Genomic DNA, 15,608 nt, shown 5'->3' with positions numbered 1-15,608 from the left:
AAAAAGTGTATAGCCTAGTCTATACAGTAGGTACAGTGAGCATATGATGATGAAATAAAAAAATCCCTATAGAGACACTTTTAGAGAGATGTAGGAATATGACAGGCAAATGTGTTGTCTGTCTTTTGTAGCTTCTTTTTCAATTTAATTTAATTTAAATCTAAATTATATGTAAATATACTCCAATAACCACTCGATAACCGGCTGCAAGAAACAAGAAATTGCAGGCTTTTTGATAACATGCAATGTAACATTAATCCAATAAAATTTGTGATCACACACACAAGTAAAATATAGTCTACTGCAGGTTATATCTTGTGACATAATGAGTTGATTGTCCGATTGTTGCTTAATGGACTTATCCAGGTGGTTTTGGATCACCAAAGATGCTACAGGGAGATGATTCACCAGAACACATATTATTGTAGTGATTGCTTATATTGTGACCCATGCTGTACATACAGTCAGAATGATCACTGAATAATGCCACATAGCATAGCACTGATGTCCTAAATACTCTCTGCAACAAAACACTGCACCACAGAAGGAAATTAGAGGTACTAGAAGGAAATTTTCTCTCATACTGCAAATGATACAGTCTATGCTTAAATCCCAGGGGTGTGATCAAAGTGCCAAAAAAGGTTTAGCAAAGCAACCTGTCAAACTGATCCAGTTGCCCTCATATCAACCCCTGTTAGTGGCAGAAATAAGAATTTGTTTTTAGCTAACATTGTCCTCAGGGCTCTGATATTACTTGTAGATATTCCTGCAAGCAGTGCAGATATGATCTGTTCAAATTCCAATCTGGGTAATAATATTTTAACCATTTTGCAAAGTCACCTTTAAAAATGTTTTCTCCAGTGGTCGGTAAGACTAAGTAAGACTATGACTAGGAGTTTAAAGATCTAATAACCTAAAGCAGTAAATAAAAAAAAGCTATCATTGGACTTATTAATTTCTAAACCCGTAAAAACTCTTGTTGTTGGCATTGCTGTAAGACGGCTCCATGGAGGTTGTATTTCAGCAGGAAATCCACCTGAAACATCAGTTGCACTGTTCCAGATGAAACTGTAACATAAACACTTTGCAGGTTTGTTGAGGGTGCGTAGCATATTGCACAGAAGTTGCATTATGTAAAGCCATCCTTACATTTTCATTGGATTGTTCCACTACCAAATGAAAAAAAAAACAAAGTCACACCAGCCCAAGTAAATAAAACCAACCCAAAGCTTGTTAACTTGCTTTGGGATTTATGGTGAAATGGTGAGGTAAGACTTCCACTGAGTTACTGTCTCTCCATAATTGAGTGGAGTCTTAATGTTGCTGTCACCCCTTGTTGCCAAGTCCTTTCTTATGCCCTTTCCATTTACAACCCTGGTTTTTCAAAACTGAAACTTTTTATAATTGAAAAATATGAATCAGATGTGAGAGATAAAAGCCACTAACTTAGAAATGTCAAGATATAAATGGCCTACATGTACGATTTAATGGCTTTTATTGAAATTGTGATACATTGGTCTACTTGCTTTGAATCATAATTTAGTGTACTGTCAGTGCACACTTTGGCATAATAGCCTCGACACATAAGAGTAAGCAGTAACATACAGAGACACAATTTTCACTAAAACCATAATTTATTTACAGAAACACATTGAAATCACTTTCAAAATGAACAATACAGTTCATTCAGTTTTGATGACATCTATCTATTTGGCAAATTGATTAAAAATCTAGAAAAAGTATGTCCTATCTATGAAATAGAATAACTCATTTTGTTCCTTAGATAGCCATCAAAGAAACATTAAGACAGCTTCCCCCATCATCTTCGTCCTCATTCAGAATCCTGTGTTTCCTCTTCCTCAGGGGTTTAATCTTGCTTGACGAGCCAGTGCTGGTGCTAAACACTTAATGGCATGAAAGACTACACCACAAAGAAGCAACCTGATAATCAAGTCATTTGTTTTGTCTATACGCTGAGCTACTGTGACAAGTCTGTGTATGTTAGAGGTGGTCAGCACTGAGCTCCCAAGGAGAAAACGTCTGCAGACTGAAACTGTTTTCGGAGGAAAATGACATGCTGACATTGCCTGCCTATTGTTGCTTCAATATCAGTGCTGCAGCGGACAATTAGCAAGTCAACAGAGAGTGAGGGTGCTTGCTTTTTCTTTTGTGTGCGTTGTAATTTGTTGATATCTCCTGTTGTGTTAGGGGTTTAGGGAACCCAAGCAGAAAGAAAACTCCACTAAAACGTCCCTAACCCTGTAGAACACAAAGACAAACTATGTACAAATTTACAGTATATACAGTGCACATCCCCCAGGCCAAAGAGAAATAACTTAGAAGACTCAGTCCTCCCCCTTTATTTTTATTTTTTTATACGCATGCTCGCCTTATATGTTCTGCAAAATTCCACAAGGATCCTCTGGGGGTGGGCATGGGAGGTGGACTTAGATTTCTTCTCAGAGGACCTTCAGATGCAGCCACTGTTTGGGATCCCAGAGCAGTGGCAGTGATGGGAGGATAATGGCCAGATATTTTCCTTTTAGAGGATGATGATACATATGAAGGCTCAGTCTGCTGAAGCACATAACTGGAGATGACCGTTTCAGTCAGTTGACGTTTTGCGTATCAGTGCAGAGCAGATACATTGTTTATTGGAAAAATTAGGTCTACCTATTGCTGTCCTATGAAGAACACACAGCATGCTTTATAATACATGCAGCCATGCATGCAGCATGTTTCAGTAATAGGCTTCATGCACTGTGGGTGAAGCTATAATGACAATGCATGCATGCTGTGTACATCCTCTATGTTTTGGTAGAAAATGTCAGCATAATGTTAAAAGCAATACACACATCATTAAAAAAACAATACATACTGTATGTAGTATCATGACATCATTAGGAAGAGAAACATACAGTAGATGCAAATCATAAGTCAGTTTCATGTGGGTCTCATGGTATTTTGAAGAAGAAGAATTGTCATTAAATTTTAGAATGTATTCATTATTTTTGTCTGCAGATGCATCTGTATTTTTGTAATTAGCATTAGTCACTTAAACAAAATTTTAGAGCACATTTTTGTCTTTAGATACACTTCACTGAATGTTAGAATGAAACCGGCCTATCAGTCAAATCAACACTAATAAGCCTATCACAGTAATGGATTAAAATGTTAAAAGACCTGGTAGGCAAAATGTTATGTTAAATTTAAAAAAAATATGTGTTAATAATTAAATCTAACAAACAAACCAGATGGTTTGTTTGACATATTTCGACAATTTTTGGATCATATGGCTTCATTTGTCGTATGAGTGAATAATCACATTGATGCACTACAAAAGCAAAATCAGAGCTATGCTTGAACTGAGCTCTCGACCCTGACTGACCTATCTAGTGTTTCCAGCTGAAATTACTGTGAGAATGTTTTAATGTATTAATTCTGTGTTGTTGTTATAAAAGGCTAATGCTTTTAAAGTGAGTGCAGCATAGACTCTATTATACCCGAGATGACTAGTCCAGCAGTAATAGCCTCCACCCTCAGGCTGTTCATGATAAAATCTCTCCAATATCTCTACAAAGCACAAAGATCAGTGCAAATACATAGAGTACATGGAGTACATGAGTATTACATGTGATACTTTACTGTGATCCTTTTTGTAGACACCTCCATCATAATCACCTCTTGCTAGGCAATTGGTGTCTTCTAAGACAACACATTTTGGCCCTGTAAATCAACCATGGTGTGCACATTATGCTGTATGCTTATATTTTTGGTATAAAAACAACTGTTGAACAAATATGGTTGCCTCTTTTTGGCTCATTTTTACATGTTGGAGTCAGGGTTTATCATGGCACCAATGTGTTAAAACTATGAATGAAGAGAATGACAATCTCCCAGAAAGATTATTTTAGTCTAGAAATGATTTTGACACACCCAGAGTGTGAATTTCCAACTCACTGGTGCAGGGTTTCATTTCGAGCGTAGTACGAATTATTGTAGATTGTGGATTATTTAAATATCTAGCACTGTTCACTTTTCATTTAGACATGTGCGTTTTCTTTCACTGGAAAACAGTATCACTTCTCAATTCTGAGGCTTCAGTGAAAAACATCAGGCTAGCCCATCTTCTTCTGTCGATCCAGGAATTTTTGTCTTCTGTCAGGAGGTATCTCATCTAAAGCGATACCATGATTGCTTCCACTGTAATGAGAAATACAGGTTTTTATGTACCATAACTAACACACAGAGCAGAACATGACAGACCATCCATACAAATAGGCCTTTTGATTACAATAAACTAAAATTATAAAGTATCACATGTATGTGTGTATAGACATATCTTCTTACCCTTGAAGGTCTGGAGGAATAGGCAGAGGTTTGTCAAAGTCTTCCCTCCCGACCAACCAATATGTGTTCTCAATACCTTTCCCCTAGAAATAAACAATCATCACTTTTACAAGGCTAATGCTACAATAGGTACAGCGCATATCTTCTGTGTATATTATGAAAGTGTTTCTCATCTTTTAGTTTATTTACCTTTAGCTCTGTCATGCCTCTGACTTGAATTTTGTATCCCAGCTTCAAGCTGTTCAGGACATCAACTGTGCTTTGGTTGACATGGATTCTGTAAGCTATGATATGCACAGAATACAGAAAAATCATCAACATTCACTCACCGAAACTGCTTGAACATCAGGCTTACATGTAAAATCTGTATTGTCCTCTGAACCTTTTGTTTAAAAGTTTTGGTTTGGTTCTCTGACTGTCTGAGAGCTCTAGAAAGTCAGGCGTCATGCTGGTATTGAGCCACTTGGTGGCAGTAGACTACCCGTTATTACTTTGCTCCTAACAGCACAAGTACATTATAGTCATGCATAAATGCATAATTGTTATTTTAGACATAATAAATAAGACTGACCAGTTTAAAGCTGAATAGTTTCTTTCTCTACAGTCTCTCCCTGAAATGTGAGTGTTTTATTTTTAAACATGAGAGAAGTGTACTTAGTCATTAATACTTAAGTTTATGCTTAATTTATACAGCATGCAGAGGGTAACCAAGGCAAGGGTCAGTGACGACATTTACACTGAAACTGCAAATTGGCCTCTAATTCTGCTGATAGTCTTAAAGGATTAGTGAGGACTGCTCACTTAAAGCCCTGTTTAGGCTCAAGCAGCATGCACACAAATTGCCATACACCTGTCCTCTCAATCACTATTTCAATTTAAAAAGAAAAAGACGAAGAAGATCTGTCTGATCTACAGTATATAATAAATAATATACGAGACACTCACACAACCCTGTGGACTCCATTCGAGATGCTGTGTTGACAGTGTCTCCAAACAGACAGTACCGAGGCATTGTAAGACCCACTACTCCTGCTACAACTGGGCCTGCAAACATAGCATGCAAGAGCACACACACACACACACACACACACACACACACAGAGGTTTGATGGAGGGGTGAGGGGTGGGGGCTTTGAATAGGACGCTTGATCCTCACCAAGCAATATCTTATATCATAAACCCTTTCGTGTTCAAATTTTTACTTTGTGACATGTGGCTATAAATCTGAGGACTCAGTTTAAAAAATGTTTTTGTTCCTGTGTTTTCTAGGAGACTCGCAATCTCATTAACATTTCAGTAAAAGTGCACAGCTCTTATCCCTTAACATGATATTAAAGTTGTACACTACCACTTCTGTGTCCAGGAAAAAATTCATAGAATATAGTTAGAGATTCAGAGTATGCAGTGTGTTAATTGGATGACAGCACTCTAAGTGGATAGTGTTTCACTGTTCCAGGAATAAGTTCCAGACAAGGATAAAGGAGGTAAAAATACCTCCTTGTCTTAGAAGCTTGGGTTCCTGCATTTTTATTCCTGTGCAACAAATTAACCTTTACCCATTCTGAAAGGGAGTTAAGATTTATTTCACACCATATTACTCATTACACCTGTATGTGACTCTTAGGTTAAAGAATTCTTCATATACAGCATTACTGTTGCATATCATGGGTGTAAGAGCAGTTTAACACAGCACAAAAAGAGCAAACATATTGCTCACCAGAGTGCAGCCCAATACGGATCCTGACTTTTAGCTCAGGCATGTGCCTCATCTTGAAGGTCCCAATGCAGTGGAGGATGTCAAGAGACATGTTGGCCATCTCAGCTGCATGACGGGTGCCGTTCCTGTTGGGGACTCCTGAGGCTACCATGTAGGCATCTCCGATAGTTTCCACCTAAAAAAAAATAAGAGTTGAACACACACACACGTAGCATTTTTTCCTCAACATGCATCATTATGCTTCATACTGCAAAGTAACTCAAAGGCATTTCCTTATTAAGATGAGATTCATAAGCAATAATAATATAGAGAATCTTAGATGAAATTTTTTGTGGACATTTTGACCTGAAATACAAAAAGATAGATACATAAATAGATGCAAAATCCCCCGACACCCACCTTGTAGACATCATGCAGCCCAATGATAGCATCAAAGTGTGTGTAGAGGTCATTGAGTAAGTCAACCACCTCGATGGGCTCACTGAGAGCTGAGATGGTGGTGAAGCCCACGATGTCACTGAAGTACAGAGTGACCTCGCTGAAATGCTCAGGTTTGACAGGCTTGCCTGTCTTCAGCGCCTGGGCCACAGACCTGGAAGGAGGAAGATGATTCGAGGACGGTTGCAGTTAACCGGTGGTTAATAGTGATCGTTGCATTTGAGATTCAACATCACTTAACAGTTAATTTAGTGAGCAAGCAATAGCTAAAGACAGCTTTAATAATGGTGTTTGCTTTGGACAGGTTTCTGATCACATCCTCAATGTTGGATGTTGCAGCAAGCATTCCCACAGTTCCTGAACGCAGCAGAACTACCACCACATCCTAGCGGACAAACTTGAGATACAGAGAAATAAAACTGAAGAAATAAATCCTGAGTGTTTTTTGTTCTTTTTTCTTCATGAGTTGACAGCCATGATTCGATAATTTCTCAAATTTTTTCCCATTGATTGAGACACATTTTTTTTGCACAGTTGGTCTGGTCTCTGTTGTTAAATGGCTACAGAGTACTATAGACCTCTACTGTATTTCTGAGTCTGTACAAACTTCAGGTCTGATTCCAGTTCTTGATCAGTTAAGTAACACATGTAACTATGTTGATGCTCTACAGGCCTCAACAGGCTAGTGCTGCTTGTCAACCTCAATAGCTGTGCTGTGTGTGCAGAAAAGTGAAATAGGACACTGCGGTTTTATCGTGTCTTTTGTGCGTCAGTGACAGTTGCTGGACACTCACCTGGGCAACATCTGAGCCACCAGGTTGTCAGTCTTCTGCCTCTCCACCTCCAGCTCCTCTGTCCTCTCTCTGATCAGATCCTCCAAGTTGGAGGAGTACTGCTCCAACATGCGCAGCATAGAGTCGATAATGTTGGTCTTCTTTCCCTTGGTGATGCTCTTGAACTGTCAGATGGAAAGAAAGGAGGGAACAGGAATGTCATCTCAAGCTTGCTACTTTTATACAGAGCAACACAGAGTATAAGGAGGAGCAGACCTGTGTCAAGTTGCCTGGGTTTTTCAGCGCTTTTACCTGTTTGAAAATCTCCTCAAAGCTCGGCCTCTTGTCTGGCTCTTCGCTCCAGGCCTGTTTCATCACCTGTATCACATCCAAGGGGGCCTCATCCACTGACACAACAGGCCGACACAAGGGAGGAGGGTCTTTGACCTTGCTGATAATCTCTGTCAACACATCCACATGGACAAGAGCACAGAGATGTTAGACAGACAGACTTTGTGCAGCCATTAACTATGAATGTCATTGCTGATTTAAACCAGACATGGTGCTGCATTTTCAGCAACAATTGAGATATTTGTCTTTTTGTTTTCAGCTCAGTGTGAACCGTTTTGTGTGTAATGTGGTTGGAGAGCAAGTATAAATGAACTCATCATATCCATAGCATGTTATTACGCCCACAGGTAAGTCATTGGCCTTTTACTCAGGTCGAGAACAGACAGTGAAGGACAGGACGAACATTTCAAAAAGCCTGTGCAGATTTGCCAAAAAGATTCACAGTGAGATTACTAATGCATCTCTCACCCTTCGGAGGCATGTCCAGCATGCAGAAAGGTGCAGAGCGAGAGATGACCTCCTGCATAACAATGGCGAAGCTGTAGACATCTCCTAAGAATGATCCCCTCTTCATCAGACTACAACTTCTCAGCAGCTCAGGAGCGGTCCAAAGCAGATCTTTTTATTTGAAAAACATGCACCAGCATTATTAAACAAAATAATTGATATATGCACAAGCCGAATCACTAAAGTAGTCTGTGGATGCACATAAACTCACCTTCTGGCTTTTCTTGTTCAGTGTCAATGCTTTGGCAAATCAAAACTTCACTGTACCCATAATCAGTCACCTTCAACACAAAGCGCCCATCTACCACACAGTTACGGGATTTGAGCCGTCCATGGATGATGTCACGATTGTGCAGGTACTTCATTCCCTGATGACAGTTTGTAGAAATGTGTGAGATATAATAATAATATAAAGAATCATGAGATATGAAACATGAGTTGGTCATTTTGTCTCTCTTACCCGGATCAGATCCATTAACAGTGAAGACTTGAACATCCAGTCAAGACGCACATCCTCGTTGTTGAGCAGATCTTCCAAGCTGCCCCTAGAGCAGTGCTCAGTCACAACACCAAAGATCCCAGAGTCGAAGAACAATCCCAGAAACAGATTGAGGTTCTCGTGCCTCATATCTCTGAGCTGAGGGAAAGACAACACAAACATCAAAGCTGTGAACTGTGCGGTTTGTTTCTCGGGTATAAGTACATTTTGCAGCCATTTCTATTGTGGCCTGGGTCAGTGCAGTCAGTCATTTGCATTCTATTTTTTTTTTTCATTTCAAATGCAGACAACCAATTATTTTTGTTTCACTACAGGATTTTCAAATTCAAGCTCAGAGATAGAGCATATCACAGTGTAATCACAGATGCAGGCTATGATGTATTTTATGGTTTCTGGCTACAATGGAGAGTCAGTGTGCCAGTAATAAGTGACATGCCATCCCTCACACACTCACTTACCCTGACAAAGATAAGCTCAGTGCTGCTATTGACACCTGATACTGATCCACTGGGACATTTCTTCAACCAAACCCAGTCACCCTGGGAGGTAAAGAAAACGACAGAGTCCTCGTGAAGCCAATAACATCCAAAGGCATGAGCTCAAAAATGATAAACTGGAGTTTATTGAATGTGTCATGTCCGACTCGCCTCACCTCGAACACCGCAACATTCGAGCTGTCTGGTGTTGAGGCCAAGTAGCTGCGCCCTGACACAGAGTGGTGAGGCGTCTTCATATCCAGCTGGCTTTTCATGATACTTTCATCATTCAGCTTCTGCTCACACACACACACACACACACACACAGTACAAAGAGGATAGGTCAGCTTAGAGGAGATCATTTCCTACAGGTAAACAACGTTCATGCATCACATGCTCTCAAAGTACTGCATGCACAGCAAAGAGAAGAATCCTGTCAGTATAGATTCAGCACAGAACTGACCCTTTTGCTGACTTGAGTGTTGATGAAGACCAGATCATCCAGGGTCAGAACTACCCTTGATGATCCACCACTACCACCACCACCAAAGCTGAACCCGATCCTGCCGCTTCTCCTAAACAATCATAACGTTGTAAAAATCACACGACTGCATTGGAAGACATATCAACCTTTGATATACTGGTGTACATACTTGAGACGAAGTAAGACGCCGACTCCACAACCAGCCAATCCAATGAACAGAAGGAGAAGGAAGAACATAGTGACTGAATCCATGCCTTTGAGAAGACGAAAAGACATAAGAGGGAAAAAAAACACAAAGTTAGACAGTTTGAATGCACTGAATTCAGCAAAGTGCACCATACCAGCTTATAGACACATTTCCTGTGATGATACTACTAGTGCACTCACCTCCAGTACAGGCAAAGTAGGGGCTAAACCAGCAGCCTGAGTCTCTGTAGGGTGTACTGCCTGCAAAATGGATCGAACGACCAAGGAACTTCAAGTTCCCAGACGCGCCATCTGTATGAGCTGCTTCCAGAGAATGAGTGGAGTAGAGCGTGTTTCCAATGCCACTGTAGTCCAGCACTACATAGCGAGCCTGCATGCCTTCACCATTCCTGCCGGCCCACAAGGGCTGATTAAAGCCTTCAAATTCAAAGCCACCCTCACTTTCGCCCAGGATCTGACCAGTTACCCAGCGGCCCCCATTAGCGCGTGCCTGCTCAGTAGCCATTGCTATGTAATACATCATGTTGTAGATGGTGCCAAAGAATGGAGAAACCTAGTAGAGGAGACAGAGATGTGATAATTAAAATTCAAATGTTTCTACAAGTGCTTTAGTTTTTCTAATTCTTCCAGATTTGTCATCATTTTCTACCATGACTTAATCATGACAATACACCGAAAAGAGTCTCACCTCCTCTGGTGGGGTGCTGCTGCGGATCTCATAGCTGTTCTGAGCATCTTTGAAAGCCTCATGGAAATTGCGTTCTCCAGAGTCCACAGTGATGGTGATTACCCCATCATAGGCTTTCCGCAGATTGGTGTCATTGCCAAGAGAATAGTAATATGTATCTTTGTAGGGTAGTGAGTACAGGAGGGTGTCATAGGGGATGAACACGTAGCCACGGTCGATCATACGCATGGATAGTGCTGTTGTCAGAAGTTGGTACTGGGTTTGACCACCGATCAGGACAGAGGGCATGCACATGATGACCACTGTGGAGAGAGGAGGGTTTAAAAACTTATGCATTTGCATTATTCATGTGGAACAAAGCAGCGTGGACATTAACATCTCTACACTTGCAGCTTACCTCTGACCCGGTCTGTTTCTCGAACTTTTGTCAGGGCTCTACGAGGCCCATCCCTGTCGGCCTCCATAGTTACTACAGGGTTGACAGGAAGGCCCAGGGCCCTCAGTGAAGAGGCCAGCTCCTGTCCTGTGGCTTCCCACAGGTCCGACTCTTCTGAGATTATGGCCACATGAGCCCACTGGAAGAACCGCAACACACTAAAAAGTACCCGGGATGACAGTGGCAGTGGCCTCAGAAAGGTGGGGTACATCCCTCCTTTTTTCATGTTGGGTTTGAGGCAACTCCAGGAAAGAATCCCAACATCCCACTCTTTTGCGTACAAAGCAGCTGAGGAGCAGTATCCTGGGTTGGCGGGACCCAGGAAAGCAGCACCATAACCTTGCAGCTCACCAAAGCGAGCAAGGGCACGGGGTGACTTGCAATCCTCATTGATCAGTGTGTAGTCATACCAGTAGCCTTTGTTTAGGTGGGGGTCCTTATTTATGCGGCTTGTGGCGAGTCGGGCTGCCATGTCAGGTAGGGCTTTAGAGTATAAGAGGTCACACGTCCAGGGTCCAACCAGGGCCACCTTGAAAGTGGTCGCCCAGGCTTGAGAGGGCAGAAATGAGAGCATGATTAAGGGGAGAACAAGCCAGTTCCCCCACCAGCTCTTGGAGCGTTGCACAGGGGAAGATGGCAACTGTGGTTTTGATGACAGTGATCTTGATGACAATGATGATGATGCTGGTAATGATTTAAATTGACTATACCCACTGCAGCTGTTTGTAACAACTGTCCGTATAAGTCTTTTTCTCTTGTCTTTTATTGAGTTGTGCTGCCATCGCGGGTGGTAGGACAGGTTGTGCATGAAGCGTGGGTCTCTGTGGCTTGCCATTTTCTCGCACAGCTATTCTGATGCTTTTGACACAGAAGAGGAGTGGAAAGTTTACAGTGATTAGTGTGACAGTGAGTGTGTCTTTTGTGGATGGGACTGTAGCCCTTGGCACTCAGCAGGCCTCTAGTCCAAAGCTGGACAGGCGGCGACACAACCCCAAGCCATCACTACCTCCAGAAAATAAGAAAAAAAGGTGCAATGAATTAGAAAATTGACACAATGACAATGCCTCTTTGATACAAGCAAGAACATCTCAGGGCTTAAACAGTCTCCAGGATACAGACATGATCCCTGACCTGAACTTACATCTTTTTGAGCTGTTTTGTTTAAAGGACTGTGATCTTGAATCTTATCAGCATCCATCTGTCTCAATGAGGACAGCACTGTCCCCTGGAGAATTAATGGCATGTGTGTAGCAAGCTGATTAGTGCTGTAAGGGCCAAGGAATTTAAAATTAAGTGCCAGGTAATGTGCGAGCTAAATCTGGCCTTGATAACTCCATTTGGTCTTGGTATACCTTTTCCCTTCTAAAGCAAATCTCTTGAGCTCTTCTCAGCTATCTGTTTGTGGATGATGATTCTTCTTCTTCACCACTCAAATAAATTTGTATCAACTGCCAGGACTGGCAGCTGGCATAAGCTTTTTGTCCAAAACAAAAGATAGTTTGATTAAGCTTAGACTGATGTTTCAGGGTATCTTCAAACATTAACTTAGCCACTATGACTATAATCTCCTGCTGTTAAGACTTGTACCACAAAACATCATGAGTCAATCAGTTCATGATCTACTACTGGAAATTCACAGGATTTTATGTTGTGAAAAGCTTGTTTTAAACTTCTGTTTGTAACATACTCTATACTGATAAGTCATTCTGTGTTCAGATATACATTTCTTAAAAATGGCTGCCAAAATCCAAAGTATTGATGCTGACAGCTGAGCAAAAGGCCTGACCAACCTGACAGTGGTTAAGGAAATTTTAGTTGCATCTAATGCTAAAATTCGGAGCATTATGAATTTGAGCCCAATTGGTTTATGAAGACAAGTTAACAGCTTAAGCCCAAGGCTTAAAATAATGGAACCATGACGTCTAATTAAAAAATTATTGATGACAAAAAAAGTTAAAGTTAGAAATGAATGTAATTTAAGGTCTGTATCATGTATCAAATTAAATGAGTGTCTGCTCTGGGTGAAAACATACATGAAAAAACAACCTGTGGCTTTCAGTGTTTCAAAAATTACATTTCTACAACACAGTATATCACAGGGTCTGATTCATTTCCTCCTGCTGAAATGTAGCAAGCAAGCAGGAGCCAGCAAGTCTCCTAAAGTGGCTAATACTGACACTGGCTTATCAGTTGCTAATAGGTTAAGAGGAACACTGACTAGAATATTCTCACACTTTTTTAAAGTGCTACTGAAAATAAAAAATAGGTCAAATCATGCTAATCCTCCAAACCCTCTTACCCTCTTAACTTTTCATATAAAGAGCAATGATTTTTAAGTCTATAGTAAATTAGTAAAGGGATGAATCAGTCTGTGATGTTGCAACAGCTTCACCTTTACAAGAGTAGCTCTGCTGCAAACAGATCTGAACAGACCTACAATGATGAATGAGCTGTTCACTTTAACAAAGACACATCTATATAAGAGACAAGACAATCAAATAAAACAGATTTAATGACGCACAATTCTGACCTGGAGCAGTTTTTCTATAGGAGTCATGTTAGTGTTGCCTGTCGTTGAATAGCACAATCCAAACATCCAAACTCCAGGTGGATTAAGTATACAGAAGTATATGACAGGATTAGTTACCTTTGGTCTTTTATTGTGAAAAAATACCATAGGTAATCCAAATTGCATGAAAAGTAAAAAGATTTTAAAAAGTCAAATCATCTCCTCATGCTTTCAAGTTCCTTGACGATAACAGCGAAAGTAATAAATCTCCACATTTCCAGTTGGTTATTCTTTCTTTAGTTCTTTCTGTCCCTGTTTCGGACTGAGACCCACCCCAAACCGAAGACCAACGGGACGGTGCGTAAGAAGAGGTGCAGCCTCTATCCACAGTTTGGATTGGTAAAAAAAATTGTTATGGCAGAGAGCTGGGGAGAGGTAACAGGTAAAGGAAAGGGAAGAGAGGGAAGGACTGGCAAGCTTTGACTTCTCAGCCCTCTTTAGCTTTTAATCCATACTGGTGTGGGAACAGTGTGCGTGGAGGGAGGGCTGGAGGAGATGAACAAGAAGGTGAAAGTAGAGGCATAGTCACCCTGTACCATCTACGCAGTGTGTAAATTGAGGCACTGATGCAGCCGAGAAAATTTCATATGTATGTCATATGTTTCATATGTATATGCTGATTTGATTGATGGATTCAGCTGCTATTTTAATAGTAAGAACTGGGATTGGGATGGAAATGGTGGCTAACTCTGAGCTTGGACTGATTTACTGCCCCTCTCTCCAACTCCACCTGTTTGAAATCAAGGGCCTTTTGTGCTAAAACAGGGACGCTCACCAAAAACCATGCTTCAAATGTTCACTTTCAACCCATAATCCTTATAAATGACTATAATGGGCCTGAAGCAAATAGAAAAATAAAAGAATGAATAAACTCACTCATACTAACCAGCAGTGTTAATAATTGCATTGCTATCATAAAATTGCTTGTAATCACCTGGTTCTTGAAGCTGGTGCAGTGGATTAAGACGCCTGTGTCTGCAGCATCATGTAACCCTTCTGCTCCAGTTCAAATCCTTGAGACCATTACTCACTTACTCCTTCGCTCTTTCTCTAGTCTTGCTACAGTATAGCTATAGATGCTAACTGAAACTAAGCACGACTAACCACACATCAGTAAAGTTCCTCTTTTATCCTATCAAAGTAAACAGATGTCACTGAGCCAACCACAGATTGGAATATAACATTTTTCCCTCAATAAACTGAAGCTCACCCCTGATAAGATACCAGAAAATGTTCACGATTAATAACAGCTTCTTAGATTGATAAATGATGTCATGCTATCCTTATGTGACCAGCTTTCTTCACAGAATCTGAGGGTTCATGCCCATGCTGACATCTTTAAAGCCTCTCTCTTCAGTCATAGTTCAAAGGTCAATATGAGCACCTTACATATGGGGGCCCCTCCTAATAAAGGCATAAGAACTATTTGAGCTGGAGCTGAGGGCTGAAAATATCTTGTGGTAAGCTACTGAAAGCCTGCTGTTGCTCTTTTGACCTGGCTGCATGTACAGTTCACTGCATCACTACAGCTGGAATTTAAGCCGGGGGGGGGGGGCACCACATTTGAAAGAGTTTTTAAATGCAAAGATGCTCACAAATAATACAGGAAATATGATAAAACACATAGCTTCAGTTATTGTTGCTGAACTTTGTGAATATGAAGGGTAGTCTATACCACATTTGGACGAGCGAGGATGTGTTTGTTCTTGTTTACCCTGTCCTGCACATTGATAGCAGCCTTGTTGAAGTAATCAGATTAGTCAGGTGAGGCTGTGCTAAACTGATCTGCTGCCCACAAGCCTCTTAGCGACATGGCTAACGGCACTGACAGAGATCACTTCAAAGCAAGGTCAGACATAAAGCCAGCCCAGCTGAGCAAAGAACCAGATTGGCCTACTGCAGAGGCAGCAGCTACCAGCACAATAGTGATAGGAGGACACCAGCACTTCTGACCTGTACTTCGCTCATTATGTTATTCATCTGTAGACAGAACCAACAACCACAGTCATGCAAGCAAAACATGTGAAGTTACATGCATTCAGTATTTATAGAGAAATGTGATTTGACTTTGAGAATAAAGAGCATTGGGATTTGGTTCACTAAGCATTTATTT

General features: G+C 40.9%; 1 protein-coding gene across 1 annotated transcript; it reads right to left on the bottom strand.

Moving 5' to 3' along the window:
• Positions 1 to 1,621: 1,621 nt before the first annotated feature.
• Positions 1,622 to 13,882, bottom strand: gucy2d (guanylate cyclase 2D, retinal). Its single transcript, XM_023404825.2, has 19 exons — positions 13,574 to 13,882; positions 10,888 to 11,932; positions 10,491 to 10,792; positions 9,983 to 10,355; positions 9,765 to 9,849; positions 9,575 to 9,686; positions 9,288 to 9,407; positions 9,094 to 9,174; positions 8,597 to 8,773; positions 8,348 to 8,504; positions 8,098 to 8,247; positions 7,591 to 7,739; positions 7,300 to 7,463; positions 6,467 to 6,659; positions 6,068 to 6,242; positions 5,296 to 5,394; positions 4,540 to 4,634; positions 4,351 to 4,433; positions 1,622 to 4,203 (listed from the first exon to the last, which is right to left on the bottom strand). Exons 2-19 carry the CDS (start codon positions 11,759 to 11,761, stop codon positions 4,119 to 4,121), a joined length of 3,474 nt encoding a protein of 1,157 aa, XP_023260593.1. The 5' UTR covers positions 11,762 to 11,932; positions 13,574 to 13,882; the 3' UTR covers positions 1,622 to 4,118.
• Positions 13,883 to 15,608: the final 1,726 nt, after the last annotated feature.

This window comes from Seriola lalandi, unplaced genomic scaffold (genome assembly GCF_002814215.2).
Source record: "Seriola lalandi dorsalis isolate HSWRI2012SDOR001 ecotype SW California unplaced genomic scaffold, Sedor1 jcf7180002054256, whole genome shotgun sequence".
In the NCBI taxonomy this organism is placed as follows: domain Eukaryota; kingdom Metazoa; phylum Chordata; class Actinopteri; order Carangiformes; family Carangidae; genus Seriola; species Seriola lalandi.
The sequence above is the reverse complement of the archived record's forward strand: the minus strand, read 5'-3'. Positions and strand labels throughout refer to the sequence as shown.

Bases quoted from the DNA above. Each gene is read 5' to 3' on its own strand.
- gucy2d (XM_023404825.2), bottom strand. From the start codon at position 11,761: ATGGCAAGCCACAGAGACCCACGCTTCATGCACAACCTGTCCTACCAC. The intron at 10,356-10,490 runs GTGAGACTCTTT...CTCCTCTACTAG, and splicing joins GCAGCACCCCACCAGAGGAG to GTTTCTCCATTCTTTGGCAC. The intron at 9,850-9,982 runs GTGAGTGCACTA...GTCTTCTCAAAG, and splicing joins CTACTTTGCCTGTACTGGAG to GCATGGATTCAGTCACTATG.